General features: G+C 35.3%; 1 protein-coding gene across 1 annotated transcript; it reads left to right on the top strand.

The window, feature by feature from the left end:
* Positions 1-1,939: 1,939 nt before the first annotated feature.
* Positions 1,940-17,910, top strand: LOC110865105 (probable histidine kinase 1). Its single transcript, XM_022114315.2, has 9 exons — positions 1,940-2,418; positions 2,721-3,398; positions 3,531-3,587; positions 3,670-3,897; positions 4,017-4,110; positions 7,697-8,046; positions 8,180-8,236; positions 8,328-8,555; positions 17,761-17,910. The coding sequence occupies exons 2-9, from the start codon at positions 2,772-2,774 to the stop codon at positions 17,908-17,910; spliced, it is 1,791 nt and encodes a 596-aa protein (XP_021970007.2). The 5' UTR covers positions 1,940-2,418; positions 2,721-2,771.
* Positions 17,911-18,380: the final 470 nt, after the last annotated feature.

Raw genomic sequence — 18,380 nt, 5'->3', positions numbered from 1 at the left:
TTGTAATTAACTCGTGATCAATCTTTTAAATACCGGTGTGAACCAGTCGGTTGTATCAGTTGAACCGAATATCAGACATGTGTCGGGTACGATAAAGGCTGATTAAATCTGAATACGGTATGTTTTATGTACTGACGGCAAATTCGGTTTTATCAGTTCAAACCGTTAAACCGGTTTGCATTATCTTAGGATTTTTTTTTAATTTTAATAAAATATAATATCAAGGTAATATTGACATTCTATATTTCTGGTAATTAACCTAGTGTCTTCCATTCCAATATTTCATCGTTATTGAAACTGTTACCCACCTCGTCTAATGTAATATTGTTTATAAGTAATAAAAATGTTTTTAAAATGCTTATTATTTGATAAGAAAATTGTTGTTTATTAGATAAAATTATGATGAGTTACATGAATCCTAATTGAGATTGGATCATTTTTTGAGATGAATTTGTATGTTATAAAATTATAGAGTTAACTAGTAACCCGGTTAAACGATTTCAGATTCCAACTCGATATGATTTAAAACGGGTTTTTAAACGTGATAACATTTGGTGCGCTATATATGGAAACCCTTTTAAAAACCCAATCGTTGCTCTTTATGTGTTTCACAGGGATGAGATTTTTTACCGAAATACCGGTACCGTACCGGTACCATACCGGTACCGTACCGATACCGTACCTTACCGATCATAAACGGTACGGGTATCGGTAATACATTTTTCAAGATTCGGTATCGGTAAAAAACGGTATCGGTACCGGTATTTTTCGGTAAATACCGGTATTAATACCGAATTTAATAACGACTTTATTTATTTTGCTATTATCTTAGATCACACTATGAAGTTATATTTTCTTGAACATTGTTTACAAAAACCAATATTAAATTTCTTTTTTTTTGTTATTTTTAATCAATTGTGATATTTTTTAGACATGTTGGAATTTGGATGTTAAAAGTCGAAGCCATAGATGCTTACCTCTTGATTTTTTTTGACTAAATATGTTTACCCTTTGTTTACATTCCTCTATATATTACTCTAGTTCAATTAATAATGGATGGATGCGTTGCACACAGTGGCGAAGGATAATGGGTGCCCGGGGGTGCACCCGCCCACCCCAATGTTTCGTTTAGAAGTGTATATGTTCCGATTTTTCGTCCGAAATTTTTAAAAATTATATAGGATCGCCCCCGATTATTTTTCCTAAATAATGGGTAGTTTGGTAAATATATTTTAACTCTTATTTTATTTGTTTAACCCTTGATTACCGACCACACAATAAAATTAATATCTCACAAATAGCTTCATGATTTACATAGAAAAAGAAATTATTGATAAGTTTGATTCGGAAGACATATTTGATGAATTCAAAAATCTTAAAGGTCGCCGGGCTGAGTTGTAATTTTTCGTCCAGGTTCCATTTATCTCGTATCATTATATATATATAGGTCTTTTGTTTGTTATACAATATTTAGTTTTTCTATGTGCAAGAAGTCAAGAATAGGTCCTTTGAATGAATGATTTTTTTTTGTTTTATTTGAAACTATTATTATTTGACCTGACCTGAATCGAATAGCCGACCTGACCCGACCCGAAACATAATGATAGGAAAAAAAATTTTGGTCCCATCACTTTACGCCCACTCGAAACTTTTGGTCAAGCTCCGCCACTGGTTGCACATGAAATTTTTTTAGGTAAAACAATGGATTACACCAAAGCGGTACCAATACGGTAAAATACCGAAATACCGGTACCGATACCGGTACCGTACCGATACCGAATCTATAAATACAGTACGGTAATCGGTATCCACTTTTCCTCAATTACGGTAACGGTATTTACGGTATCTACCGGTACGGTACCGGTATCGTACCGATCTCATCCCTACCTGCGATTAATTTGATCAAGTGCATCCAGTAAAAGCGATAACGAAAATGTCATTAACGATCAACAATTTCACATCCATCCATTGGTTTGCATGGTTTTCCAAAAGAAATTAATCGCTATAGAAATGGGTGCACTCAGAACTAAGTTAAATCAAGAATGCACATAATGTGTTTGATCAAATGTCTGTGAAAGATTCTTCAATTGAGGAATAAAGAAAGACGTTCATTTCAATAGTGTGTAGTGTGTCACACAATAAATACATTATTGTCAAATGCACATGGCCTTTGTCTTCTCTAATTTCCCATAATAGTTTTCTATTTCCTCCTCACATGGTTTGTTTGTCCACATTCTCTCTATATGATTAGTTTAGTTAACCAAATTGTTTTCTTTATTCATTCACTAAGTCCAGATCTGCAGAGAAAAAGAGGTAGTTCTTTTTTGAGTAACTATTTGTGTTTTTGGCCATCTTTCAAGAATTTTGAGCAGTGTGGATCTATCTTATTCGGATTAAGTCGATAGACAATATACATTGGTGAATTTGATACTTCAATTCAAGAATTATACTTCACTTTGTTTATATTTAGACTCTTCTGTTAGCATTTGTGAATCCAGGATCATATGTTTCTGATTCATGGGCTTGTAATTTTAACCGAAACAAAAGGCTGTTAACCTATAACTTTCGGTTCATGATGACTGTTTTTTTTTTTTTTCATAATATGACTACATAGCTAGGATAGTTATAGGCAGATATTCTTATAATCACTACAATCCCTGAAGCCTTGTGTATTCTTTAGTATATTTATTGATCATGATTTCATATATTTCTAATTGCAGATCTCAATACTGGTTTTTGGTGATTTTGGTGGTCTTAAAATTGTGCATGAGATGGATGATGACCATGTTGAAGTGCTATCCTCAAAGTGGCCAGAAAACATTGATGAAGCTGGAAGAAAGTTCAGTGTGGAAAAGCCAGGTGTCCATGACGATATGTTAGATGATCTGGTCTTCACTGAAGAAACAAGTATAGTTGATTTCAAACGATTAGTAGAACTTACATGCTACAGTGAAAAAGGGTCATCACAGTTGGGTTATCTTGTAAAAAACTGGGAATATAAACAAGAAAATGTTGCGAGACTTCTAAGGGAAGAGCTTGAAAATTTAAGCGAACAACGTCAAGTCGAGCTTAAGAATTTAGAATTATCTGAACAACGTTGTTTTGAAGAAGAAAGCTATGGAGATGATAAACCTCCTGTTTCAGTGTCAGACGAAGTTCATGAAATCGATGGCAAGTATGATACAGTTACATATCGGAAGCAACAGGCCTTACACGCGCGGAAGTTATTGGAAGCAAGTGTTCACCGAGAGCTGATACTCATGGAGAAACTTGAGGAAAGCATTATAAACCTCGAAAAACAATCTTCCCCTGTAGAAGAACTTTCCCAAATCTTGAAAAGAGATTATGACTTTTTACATTTTGTTCTTCAAAATGCACCCGTCGTTATTGGCCATCAGGTAATTTTATTTTTGCAACAAGTTCTCTTCTGTATTTTTTTTTCTTTTGAAGTTTTTGTTTTATTTTCATCATCTTTTTCTTTTTAGTTTTCTTAACGATGGATGATTGTCTTGTTTATTTCAATATTTTAGGATAAAGAATTGCGGTATCGGTTCATCTATAATCCTTTTCCAAATTTAGTAGAGGAGGTAACATGACCATCTCGTAAATAACACAGGTCAGGATTATATTGGATATTATTTTACATTGTTTTTTTAATTTTATGTCCAGGATATTATTGGAAAAACGGATGTGGAGATATTCAAAGGTGACGGTGTAAAAGAATTCCAAGACTTTAAAAGAGAAGTTCTGGATAGAGGATTACCAGCAAAGAGACAAATTACTTTTGAGACTGATTTATTTGGAGCGAAATCATTCTTATATTATGTTGAACCCGTGTTCAGCAAAGACGGAGAGATAATTGGTGTAAACTATTTGGGCATGGATATCACTGATCAGGTGAGAAAATGTGTGTGCTGTGTAGATTGTGTACTATAAACTGATGATGGATTGATGGTGGTATAAATTGGTCACAGTTTTTCTCTCTTAAAATAGTTCATTTTCTAATCATGCCGCAGGTGAAAAAGCGAGAAAAGATGACAAAACATAGGGAAGAAATAGTTGTGCCAAAGGCCGAACAGACAGAACTTAATAAAACCATTCATATCACAGGTTGGTAAGCTTTTTTTTTTTTGCTTCAACCTTGCTGTAGTTTTTGGTAATCTTCATAATATATATCTTTTGGTCATCTTTATAACATATATCGTTATAAAATTTTGAAGTTTAATTCTTTTTTATTTTCAAAAGCAAGAAAATACATCCTTCTATGTTCATCGTATTTGAGGTTTTAGTGAACTTTTATCATGTATAAGATATTTTATTTGTACATAGAAAAGTAACTTTTATTTAATAACTAGGTTAGAATCTAGTGTATTATACGGATATAAAAAAGTTATGATTTTTTTTACAACTTGTATATGTATATTGCACGGGTTGAATAAACACATGTATTACACCATTTGAATAAAATAAAATGTAAGAATAATAATATATTAGGTAATAAAATACAAAACATCCATAATTAAATTTATATTAAATATCTTTTTTTGTTGAACGACAAATTTGGATCACTGCCCAATAAAGCTGGAAAAACCCCCTTGTGGGAATCGAACCCAGGATCTAATAGTCTTAAAGCCTTATCTCACCCCAAGATGTCACTAGACTATAATGCAATGGACATTTATATTACATATCTAAAAATAAACTCTTTTAATATCATTATTTAATAGGAGAGAGAGACGGGAAAACAAAAATTTAAGTGGCCTAGAATTGTGACGTGTCCCTTTATTAGGATTTTCAGTTATATTACGGTATTGATATTGATCTTTTAAAGGGTTTAAAAATACTATTAACATTTTCAACTTCCTGGAGAAGCAACAATGAGATCGAAACAAATGCTAGCAACTACGTCACACTAGATAATGATCTCCATTATTAGGGTCATTAGAAATTCTGTCAACTACAAAATTTGATAAAGGTTTTTATGTGAATGCTTAGACTTAAACCTATTATGTTCATGATATGTTGGGTGGGGTATTCGATTCAAGTCTTTAGATGGGAACTAAAACTTCATAGTTAGCAAAATAGTCTTCCTTCTCGATAGGACTTGCCTTTGCCATCTTTAACTAAATATCAACTTCATCTTTCGTAATTTACAGTATTACGGGAAATTACATGATGATACTCACCATGAAGTTGCATTGCCCACCCAACACGACGTCACAAATTGGTTTAATTTGATAAACTCGTTTACAACAAAGCTCCTTAATCCCTCTGGCGTTGTTGCTTAGTTAGTCAAAGGCATTAGGTGCATTCAAGGCGCAAAAAAAAATGCACACCTTAGACAAGCAATGCACACTAATAAAAAAAATATATAAAATTATCATATACATACAAAAAGTCTCTTCCACTTTCCTACCAAATCTCTCTTTATTCTGGCACATAAATGAAGGGATCGAAGAGATTATGGCAGATCATGTTCACCAAGAAATGACCCGAAATTGGATCTTGGTCTATTTGAGATTGGTCCTTTTAATCGTAATAAAAGATGTTTTCTTGTCTCTCGTTTCTTTTCTGAACAGTTATATATTATATAACCATAAAAAGCAATAATGTAATAATATTCTTTGACTAAAATAAAAATCTTTTAAATAGTTTGTTTTTAAAATATGTAGAACTTACTGTGGCCATCTCCTCACCCCCCCTCCCCCTCCATGCCCATCCTCGTGCCCCCACATTGCGGTGTTCGTGCCTCATTCGCACCCGAGGTGGTAGGTGCAGCGCCCCCTTTCATGCCCATAACACAGTCTTATGCTTAAAACCAGTTTTTTTTTAAATACGAGCCCCACCCTATCCACAAATGATTATTAGTGTTTATAAGTTTTCTGTAAGTGTATCTCCAGCAAGGAGTTTTTGGAGGACAAAGATGATGAGGCGGAGGCATGGCCGGCTATGATGGTGTGCGGGGAGTACTTCCGCACAAGGCCCGTGATTCGAGGGGCACGGGATTTTTTTTAAATTTGATATATATACGTTATTTTTTTCTAAAAAATTGTAAACACATACCAATTCCAATATAGGCCCATTATCAAATACTTTTTAATGGTTTATAATTTAGCCCACTACATATTAGGTTTATTGGCCTAATACAAATATGATTTTAATTTAGCACACTACATATTAGGTTTTAAACTGTTAGTCTGTTAATTGTGGTTAACATCAGAACCATGTTGCCCGTATCCGCGTACGGCGTATCGTATTGAATTGACTATTGAGTATTGTCCTATATTGGTAGATCGCGGTAATTTGCAAATAACGATGTAAATTGTATATTAATCATACTAGACCGTTGCTATGAAGAGTTGATCCAACAGTCTGCTATGAATAATACAAGGAGGGCTACACGAATCATTGGTTAACTATTAAATTATTAGTTATTACGGTATGTAACTCATTAGAATATTATGATTTTGTCATTATCATAATTGCATTGTTTATCAAATACTACAATTTTTGTCCTTTTCGTAATTATATTGTTTATCGTTAAAGCATATGGGCACATTTTTCGAACTCGAACAGGGTACGTGAATTCTCAGAGATGCCACTGGGCGGAGGAGAGAACGTGGGATGGAGTTCTTGTGCAAGAACTACATCAAACGACTTTGTGAGGATGAGGGATGAGATAGAGGAGAGAGGGGGTTCTAGGTAGTTTTTGATGGTTTTGATAGGGGCATAAGAGAGTGGGTTTGGGCAGCTGCCACGTAGGCTGTGATTTTGGGTCTCCCCACTAGTGGTCTTAGCACACTATCGGTAGCTCACAGGGTTTGTTCTCTCTTTTCCATTCGCCTGCAGTCTCCCGTAGAGTTCATTCTCTTCTTTTCGGTCGTTTCCAAAGATGCTAAGCCACATCCTTTTTATCTACCACTTTGTTTCTACTGTTGGGTCTTTGTGGGTTCTATATTAGTGGCTAACTTCATGTTCGCTAGGCTAGTGTCTCTTAAGGTGCATAGGCCTTGTATCGCCCAAGCGCCTAGGCGCAGAAGGCTCAAACTTTTGACTACATAGATTATTGCAAGAAAGTGAGGTATGATAGCCGGAAACACTGTCCCAAACTCCTCAGAAATTTGGCCGCATATGTCAACAATGTGCATCATTGATTCATTAATATAAGATAAGAAGAAACCGAATCCACCAACTTATTTTGCATCCTTAACGATTGCCCATCGTCATATGGTGACTTTCCTCTCCTCAAATAACCACACTCGTTCCTCTACGTGATTAGACTATAATTCACTATTTAATGGTGGACTAGTGTTATTTACGACATTCTATGTATCCTAAGGCCTCATTCTATGTTTTACTACTTGTCAATCTTACCATATATATAAAAAAACGGTATGCACATATAGATACTTTCAAGCGCTTCTAGAAGCTTATCGTATCTAGCTACCTACTCTAATTTATTCTCTACATATATCAAGCCTACACTTGTACCATGTGTTCATAATCTCACTTGCCCGCGAAACTGTCAACAACACACTATACATATGTCTTCTTCTTGTCATCATATCATGATCCAAGTCGCAAATTATGGTCCAAATAGCACAATAACACACAACTTTGCTTATACACACATTATGAATGATGCACATATAAATGGGGAACTAACTAGATATATTTGAACAACATCACATTGAAGAAGAAACCAATGGAGGTGACAAAAGCCATGTTTCTGTGTTGGATGAAATTGGTGAAATATTTCAAGATGCCCCCAGAAAAAGAAACGATGTTATTGCTGAACAGAATCATCTAGAAGTAGATGCCGAGTATGATACAGTTGTATATTGGAAGCAACAGACTTCGCATTTGGGAAAATTACTAGAAGCAAGTGTTCAAAGAGTGAAGATACTTAAGGAGAAACTCGAAGAAAGCATTGAAAATCTTGGAAACAAATCTTCACTTGTAGAAGAACTTTCCAAAATAACGAAAAGAGCTGATAAGTTTTTACATTTTGTTCTTGAAAACGCACCTGTTGTTATTGGCCATCAGGTAATTTATATTCTTGCAGCACGTTCTCTTTTGTATTTTTTGTTTTGAAGTTTTTGGTTTACCTTAATCATTTTTTTTTCTTTTTACTTTTCCTCATGATGGATGATTATATATTTTATCTATATATTTCTAGGATAAAGAGTTGCAGTATCGCTTCTTGTATAATCATTTTCCAAGTTTAGTAAAGGAGGTAACATAATCATCTTTCAAATAACACGTGTACCTTTTTTTTGAGCAATGTCGTTTTTTTAATTTCACATTATATTTAATTTTATGGCCAGGATGTAATTGGAAAAACAGATGTAGAGATATTTAAAGGTGGCGGTGTAAAAGAGTCCCAAGACTTCAAAAGAGAAGTTCTGGAAAGAGGATTACCAGCAAAGAGAGAAATTACTTTTGAGACCGAATTATTTGGACCTAAAACATTCTTAATATATGTTGAACCCGTGTTCAGTAAAGAAGGGGAGAAAATTGGTGTAAATTATATGGGCATGGACGTCACTGATCAGGTGAGAATATGTGTGTAGATTGCGTGCATGTAATTATGTAATAACTCTCATTAAAATCAATAATTAGAATGATAATTAGTCAATAAGAAAACCCTAATTGAGACACCCAAGTAATTCTGCACTAACCCTAAAATTTTCAGAACAATCGGAATTAGGATCAGGGCCCCTAAAACTCAGGGGGGATAAACCCTAGTGATATTTATCCACAATTTTCGTTGTACAGATTGAAATTCATTTTAAAAGTGAGTCATGCAAGCTAGTCCCGAACCCAGCTAGCCTATATAATTAGACTGCATCCCTTACGGACCGTAAGGGGAAATGGCATACGGTCCGTAAGCGTGTCCCAAAAATCACTATAAATAGCAGACATTGGCACTTGCTTTCAGAAGTTGAAACGACGCACAAAGCTTCTGTATACGTCGAATTAGAGTTATAACACTACAATTAAACACACACTGATCACGAAGTGCTGCCGCAAAACAGGGTAATCACTCGATCGCTATTACGATCCATTTTCCGACTGATCAATATATCCAATGGATGTATAAGTGCCGCCCACATTAGGGTGATACTTTGTCGTTTGTCGTTAAATCGATGGATGTTTAAGTATCGCACTTTGTCGTTCATTGTGAGAATTTGATCTCGTGAGTTATCGTAAATGCTGTATTGATCACTAACCCGGTTTTGTGTGCATTATTATTTAAATTAGGTTAACAAGGCTAATCCATATTCCGTCCGTATTAAATCTGCAATGTGAGTCATTCTCTTTTTATCAATTGTTTTACAATACTCCAAATTATTTTCAGAATTATAAATTACAGTGATTAGGTTTATGTAATCACCAAATTACAGCCAGTATGTGGGGTATTGTGCACATTACTACTGTTTTAATCACATTAGGTGGGCGAACCTAAGATTAAGTGATGTACGTCATTCATTGGGGCAGCCAATGGTGATATGACCACAGTCACAGATCCGGTCGAGTGACAAATACTGTGGGTAGTTGGTAGATATCAGAAACATATGTAAAACTCTTAATACTGTAAATTATAATAAAAGAGTCATTTTAAATAAATAGAATGATTCACTCAGTATTTCCCGCTGACAAAACCTTTTTCAAACATGTTTCAGGTGATCTATTGTAATTCAGGAAAAGTGATGGGGAGCATTTCAAGCTTAAGAAAGTGGCTCATTATAAAATAAAGAAATATGTTTTGTAAAAATAAAGATTTCTCAGTAAAATCTTGTTACTGTAAATTATCGGGGTTTTATCCCGAGTTGTGAAATAAAATAATCGGGAAAAGTTTTTTTTAGCTTTACAACGATCCTGATGATAAACTTCCGCTGTTAAACTCTATTAAATAAATATCACGGGATTTCTGTCCCGCGGCTCCTGAAACGGGTCAAACCGGGTCGGGGGCCGTGACAGAAATGAGGTGGTATCAGAGCCACTGAGTTAAGCTAATTAAGTATTTAGAGATACTTAATTTTTCCTGATTACTATTTATGTGATTATGTGTTATATTAAACTGACTATGTGTTAGTTACAGTATGGGTAAGCAAAAGCTGCAAGATATCTATCTTAAATTAGATAGGTCAGTCTACGAAGAGGGAAGTTCATCCCAAAACAAATCTTCAAAACTCCCTACAATTCCTGAAGAAGGAATATTTGTGCGAAAAGCACAATATGAGAAACCGCTTTCTCCTAGAAAAAGGAGTATGATTATTAAGAAAAGTAAAGAGCAAATCCGAGAAAAGAGGATTAAAAGGGAAACCCAGGAATTAATCAATAAATCACCTTGGGAAGACAAGCTAGATGAAAAATGGGCAAATTTATATATGTTAGCCACAGTAGCAGAACATGCAGATCTTTAAAAACCCTAAATCTAGTAATAGCACTTCCCAGTAAATAAATAAATAAATCCGAGTATGTTCTTTCCTGTTATTTTGTACAAATAGTGTGCAATAAAACTTCAATGTTTATTTGTTAAACTTTGTTCCAAAGTTTTAACTTAGTATTTTTGTGCATTTTGCATATATGCTACACAGCATGAATGAGATATCTGAAGCCTTTCAGAACCTCGATCTTTACCCAGTGAATGTAGAAGTTTCCAAAGATTTCACTGGATACTTTGCTGATGTGGAACAACCTGTAGAATTCAATGCTCCACCTTTGACAAAGCCAAAACGAAAGAAAAGAAAGAATTATGTATGGGGTAATCGTATCCGTAGGAAAAAGCCAGCCACAAAACTTCCTAAAATAAACAACCCTTTAGAAAAAGGAAAAGAAATTGTAATCAAAGAAAGTACTAAACAGCAAGAGATGGAAACTGAAGTCAAGAAAGACTCTAGGCAAATGGAAAAACAGTTTGAGGAATATTCTAAAGATATAGAAATGGAAGTAGGACAAGGTTCTAGACCAACTCAGATAGAAATTGGAGAGAGCTCCAACCAAAACCAGGGAATAACTTTTCAAGAGGAAATAGATTTTCTATTGGCAAACTGTGAGACTATTCAACCTGTCAATACGAATGTTTTTACCTATCCTAGTGAAAATCCACTCCCTATGAATTTTGAACCAGCAATCTCGGAACCAATAGTCCACTCTCAACCTGTAGAAATGGACGAATGGTGGACGAATGATTGGCAATTTCAAAATATTGTCAACGACCCTTATTCCTTTCTTCCACAATTCGATCCAGAACCCCTACCTAATCCACCAATGAGTAACGAAAATATGGTGGAACTTCGCCATTATGGTGAAGAATTGATGGATGCAGGAAATAGAATCAGGGAGATAGGGGGACAAATTGCCTGGAAGTATGATGAAAGGGAATTTCGTTTTTAAGACGACAAGTGGCGAGAGATAGGAGGGTGGTAAAACTATAGTTGTGTAATAGTAAAAGAAATAGTGAAATCAGTCTGTAACATAACTACGAATAAAACTTTGTAAAATATTGTGTGTATTGATGCATACTATAACAGATATAAAATGAAATCGAGAAATCGATAGTTTTGACTATACGTGTATTGTAAATTGTCTGATTGTTTGTGTATAATTGCTATTTATCAGATACTAATAAAAATTATATATATTATCAGATGGCAAATATTGGTAATGAACCGGTAAATGAGGTTAATCAGTCGGAGCAACATCCAGGGGATCAATATATGACTAGACAAGATATTGAAAATATTGTTGCTCAAGGGATAGCCAATGCTATTCCAGCATTCGTTGCTGTTGTAAAAAGTCCAATCGAACCACAACATATCGTTCCTAGTAAACGTACTTCTGAAGATAACTTCAGTAATAGTATAAACGGGGGCAATAATCATGTTAATCATGATAATGAATCCCAGCACACGCCGCTCCCTAAGAAACTGAAAGCTGCAGCACCTGGTTGCACTTTCAAAGAATTCCTTGCTTGTAAACCCACCGAATTTGCAGGCAATGAAGGGGCAACTGCATCACTGCGTTGGTTAGAGAAAACCGAAGCAGTAATTGCAATCAGTAAGTGTGCCAAAGATGATCAGGTCATGTACGCATCAAATCTGTTTAAAGAAGGAGCACTCGAATGGTGGAACACTGTATTACAAGCTAAAGGAAGAAATAGGGCTTATGCTATGACTTGGGAAGAATTTAAGAATCTTGTAGAAATAAAATTCTGTCCTGAGTATGAAAAGGAACAAATGGCAAATAAGTTCCTAAATCATCGGATGATAGGTGTGGATTGTCGTGGTTATACTTCGACATTCTTTGAATATGCTAGAGTGGTACCAACACTGGCTTCGCCAGAACCGGTACTCGTTTCTCGCTATATTTGGGGATTAATTAGCGAAATTCGCAATATCGTTAAGACTGCGAGACCTCGCACTATTAACGATGCTGTAGAATTAGCTAACACTCTGACTGATGAATTGATACGCACAAGAGATGAAGACAGGAAGAAGGAACTAGCTCAGAAAATTACCCAAGGATTTAGGGTGGGTAGTAGTAATTTCAAGAAAAGAGGAGCAGGGCAATCTTCAACTTTGCCATTCTGCAAAATTTGCAAAAAGAAACATTTTGGAAAATGTAATAAAATTTGCAATTTTTGCAAAACGACAGGACATCGTGAAGAAAACTGCAAAAAGAAATCCATAATTTGTTACAATTGTGGAGAAGCCGGACATTTCAAAACAGAATGTCCTAAGTTAGTCAAACCAGTGGACAACAAAACCAAGGCGACCGAAGGAGCTACTAAGAAGAATGCCAGAGCATTCCAGCTAACCACCCAAGAAGCAGAGCTCATCCCGGATGTGATAGCCGGTACGTTTTTAGTTCACAACGTTTATGCAAAAGTATTGTTTGACTCTGGTGCAAACCAAAGTTTTATAAATACTTCATTCTGCCAAGCTCTTAAGTTACCCTTAACTACCATTAGGCAGATTTTTACAGTCGAAACCGCAGATGGGAATTCAGTAAAAATCAACCAGGTTTTGCAAAAAGTAGAAATAGAACTTTCAGGTCATAAATTTGCTGCAAACCTATTACCTATGAAATTAGCTGAATTTGATGTTGTGTTAGGAATGGATTGGTTAATAACCAACCATGCTCAAATCATTTGTGATAAAAACTCTATAGAAATTCAAGCACCTACTGGAGAAGTAATCATGATTACAGGAGATAAACCTCGAAAGCCACTGAAGTTCATATCAGTAATGAAAGTTGCTAATTATGAACGAAAACAAGGAATAGTATATATGATTTCAGTAATCATTAGTACTAAAGGTAAAGAACTTAAGGAAATTCCTGTAGTCTCAGAATACCCAGATATATTTCCAGAAGATTTACCTGGGTTACCACCAGATAGGAAAGGTAGAATTTAGGATTCATCTAATTCCAGGAACTACACCGATAGCCAAAGCACCCTATCGATTAGCTCCTACCGAAATGCTAGAATTGAAGAAGCAATTAGATGAATTACTAAGCAAAGGATTTATACAACCTAGTTCATCCCCTTGGGGTGCACCAGTGTTGTTTGTGAAAAAGAAAGATGGATCAATGAGAATGTGTATCGATTATAGAGAGCTAAATAAGGTTACAATTAAGAATCGATACCCATTACCTAGGATTGATGATCTTTTCGATCAATTACAAGGCGCTAGGTACTTTTCTAAGATAGACTTGCGCTCCGGATATCATCAATTAAAGGTTCAAGAAGAAGACATACCTAAAACTGCTTTTAGAACTAGGTATGGACACTATGAGTTTACAGTCATGCCCTTTGGGTTAACCAATGCACCTGCAGCATTCATGGACATGATGAACAGAATCTGTAAACCATATTTGGATAAATTTGTAATTGTTTTCATAGACGATATACTTATTTATTCAAAAAGTCAGGACGAACATTGTCAGCACTTGCATGCACTCTTAACTTTGTTAAGAAAAGAAAAATTGTATGCCAAATTTTCAAAGTGTGAATTTTGGCTACAAGAAGTGCAATTCTTAGGACACATGGTAAATCATGAAGGTATTCACGTAGATCCTACTAAGATAGAAGCAATTACCAATTGGAAGGTTCCGCAAACCGCAATGGAAATTAGAAGTTTTATAGGTTTAGCCGGATATTATAGACGGTTTATTAAGGATTTTTCCAAGATAGCTGTACCATTAACTAAGCTAACCTGTAAAGCCATTAAGTTTGAATGGGGACCTAAACAGGAAGAAGCCTTTAGAACCTTGAAGCAGAAATTAACCAATGCTCCAATCTTAGCCTTACCAGAAGGAACAAAAGATTTTGAAGTATATTGTGATGCTTCAAAATTAGGATTTGGATGTGTGTTAATGCAACGCAAGAAGGTAATTGCGTATGCTTCCAGACAATTGAAGAAGCATGAGGAAAACTATACGACTCATGATTTAGAATTAGGAGCTATAGTTTTTGCCCTTAAGATATGGAGACATTATCTGTATGGAAGTAAGTTTACTGTTTATACAGATCATAAAAGTTTAAGGTATATATTTGGGCAAAAAGAGTTAAATATGAGGCAAAGAAGATGGATGGAAATCCTGAGTGATTACGACTGTGATATTCAATATCACGAAGGAAAGGCAAACGTAGTCGCAGATGCCTTAAGTCGTAAGGATCATGAGAAGCAAAGGCGAGTCCGTGCTCTTAGAATAAATCTACAAGTAGATTTAATGGAACAATTGAAGGAAATTCAGGAAACGGCAATCAAAGACGATGCCGAAGGAATGAAAGGTTACCTAAAAGAATTGGAACAAGGAAATAATGGAATTTGGAAATTCCACAAAAATAGAATTTGGGTACCTAAACAAGGAAATTTAAGATCAAAGATTTTAGAGGAAGCTCATAAATCTAGGTATACCGTACACCCAGGAAATAATAAGATGTACCAAGATTTAAGAAAGAATTTCTGGTGGATAGGAATGAAAAAGGATATAGCCGAATACGTATCTAAGTGTCTAACCTGTTCACAAGTTAAAGCCGAACACCAGAAACCTTCAGGACTACTACAACAGTTAGAAATGCCTGTATGGAAATGGGAACTCATAACAATGGACTTTGTTACTAAGTTACCCAAAACCAGAAAAGGTAATGATGCGATTTGGGTAATTGTGGATCGATTAACCAAATCTGCTCACTTTCTACCTATGAAAGAAACCTTTAGCATGGAAAGATTAGCCAAGTTGTACGTAGATGAAATAGTATCCTTACATGGAGTCCCACTCTCCATTGTATCGGATAGAGATAGTCGTTTCACTTCCCGTTTCTGGACAAGCTTCCAAGGAGCAATGGGAACCCGACTCAATTTAAGTACTGCATATCATCCACAAACAGACGGACAAAGTGAAAGGACGATCCAAACTCTAGAAGACATGCTTCGAGCATGTGTAATTGACTTTGGTGGTAATTGGGATAACCACTTACCCTTAATCGAATTCTCCTATAATAATAGTTATCACTCAAGCATCGAAGCCGCTCTATTCGAAGCACTGTATGGATGCAAGTGCAGAACTCCCGTATGTTGGGCAGAAATAGGAGAAAATCAATTATCAGGTCCAGAAATCGTACAAGAAACCACTGACAAGATAACTCAAATTAAGGAAAGGTTGAAAACAGCCAGAGATCGTCAGAAAAGCTATGCAGACAATCGCCGCAAGCCACTGGAATTCCAGATAGGAGACAAAGTACTTTTGAAAGTATCTCCTTGGAAAGGAGTAGTACGATTCGGTAAGAAAGGAAAACTGAGTCCAAGATATGTTGGACCATTCCCAGTGATCCAACGAATAGGACCAGTAGCTTATCGCTTACAACTACCAGAAGAACTAGCTGAAGTACATGATGTATTTCATGTATCCAATCTCAAGAAATGTCTATCAGACGAATCCCTGGTAGTACCTCTTCAAGACATAGAGGTAAATGAAAAGCTGAAATTCATAGAAAAACCTTTACAAATAGAAGATCGGAAAGTCAAGTTTCTCAAACACAAGCGACTAGTACTGGTGAAAGTCAAATGGGAATCCAAGAGAGGACCAGAATATACTTGGGAACTGGAGTCAGAAATGAAGCGGAAATACCCTCATCTATTTTAATGAATCTCGAGGACGAGATTTTTCTTAAGGTGGGGAGGATGTAATAACTCTCATTAAAATCAATAATTAGAATGATAATTAGTCAATAAGAAAACCCTAATTGAGACACCCAAGTAATTCTGCACTAACCCTAAAATTTTCAGAACAATCGGAATTAGGATCAGGGCCCCTAAAACTCAGGGGGGATAAACCCTAGTGATATTTATCCACAATTTTCGTTGTACAGATTGAAATTCATTTTAAAAGTGAGTCATGCAAGCTAGTCCCGAACCTAGCTAGCCTATATAATTAGACTGCATCCCTTACGGACCGTAAGGGGAAATGGCATACGGTCTGTAAGCGTGTCCCAAAAATCACTATAAATAGCAGACATTGGCACTTGCTTTCAGAAGTTGAAACGACGCACAAAGCTTCTGTATACGTCGAATTAGAGTTATAACACTACAATTAAACACACACTGATCACGAAGTGATGCCGCAAAACAGGGTAATCACTCGATCGCTATTACGATTCATTTTCCGACTGATCAATATATCCAATGGATGTTTAAGTGCCGCCCACATTAGGGTGATACTTTGTCGTTTGTCGTTTAATCGATGGATGTTTAAGTATCGCACTTTGTCGTTCATTGCGAGAATTTGATCTCGTGAGTTATCGTAAATGTTGTATTGATCACTAACCCGGTTTTGTGTGCATTATTATTTAAATTAGGTTAACAAGGCTAATCCATATTCCGTCCGTATTAAATCTGCAATGTGAGTCATTCTCTTTTTATCAATTGTTTTACAATACTCCAAATTATTTTCAGAATTATAAATTACAGTGATTAAGTTTATGTAATCACCAAATTACAGCCAGTATGTGGGGTATTGTGCACATTACTACTGTTTTAATCACATTAGGTGGGCGAACCTAAAATTAAGTGATATACGTCATTCATTGGGGCAGCCAATGGTGATATGACCACAGTCACAGATCCGGTCGAGTGACAAATACTGTGGGTAGTTGGTAGATATCAGAAACATATGTAAAAACTCTTAATACTGTAAATTATAATAAAAGAGTCATTTTAAATAAATAGAATGATTCACTCAGTATTTCCCGCTGACAAAACCTTTTTCAAACATGTTTCAGGTGATCTATTGTAATTCAGGAAAAGTGCTGGGGGAGCATTTCAAGCTTAAGAAAGTGGCTCATTATAAAATAAAGAAATATGTTTTGTAAAAATAAAGATTTCTCAGTAAAATCTTGTTACTGTAAATTATCGGGGTTTTATCCCGAGTTGTGAAATAAAATAATCGGGAAAAGTTTTTTTTTTAGCTTTACAACGATCCTGATGATAAACTTCCGCTGTTAAACTCAATTAAATAAATATCACGGGATTTCTGTCCCGCGGCTCCTGAAACGGGTCAAACCGGGTCAGGGGCCGTGACAAATTATGTTTGGTTTTAATGGTCCTTAATTTGACATGCTTCATGTCTCAATTTCTTTGTTTACTTTCAAAAGTATATAGGATCAAACTGTAATTTTATAGCTAATTACTTAAATTGATCACAATTTATTTGCATTTTTAAATAATATATTTCCTAATCATGTTAAAGGTGAAAAAGAGAGAAAAGATGGCAAAACTTAGGGAAGAATTAGTTGTGCAAAAGGCCAAAGAGACGGAACTTAATAAAGCTAATCATACTGCAGGTTGGTATGATTTCTTTGTGTCAACCTTACTGTTTAGATGTTATTTAAGATTTTAGTGTGGTTTTATCATAATGTATGAGCTGTGTTATTTATACACAGAAGAGATGGCTATGCAGAAAGCCAAAGAGACGGAACTTAATAAAGCTCTTCATACTGTAGGTTGGTATGATTTCTTTGTGTCAACCTTACTGCTTAGATTTTTTTGAGATTTTAGTGTGGTTTTATCATGTATAAGTTGTGTTATTTATACACAGAAGAGATGGCTATGCAGAAGGCCAAAGAGAGGGAACATAATAAAACTATTCATACTACAGCTTGGTAAGCTTTCTTTGTTTCAACTTTACTGTTTTGATCTTATTTGAGGTTTTAGTGTGGGTTTATCATGTGTAAGTTGTGTTATTTATACATAGAAAGTTCAGTAAGTTCTATTTAAATAATCTATAAAGTAAACATTGTAAATTCATGACGTATTCTCTGAGATCTTTATGTTTTCTGTAATTCGAGCTGTTAATATCAATAAGAAATT

The sequence above is a fragment of the Helianthus annuus genome, chromosome 6, assembly GCF_002127325.2.
Source record: "Helianthus annuus cultivar XRQ/B chromosome 6, HanXRQr2.0-SUNRISE, whole genome shotgun sequence".
Lineage (NCBI taxonomy): Eukaryota > Viridiplantae > Streptophyta > Magnoliopsida > Asterales > Asteraceae > Helianthus > Helianthus annuus.
This window is presented reverse-complemented; position numbering and strand designations above follow the sequence as displayed.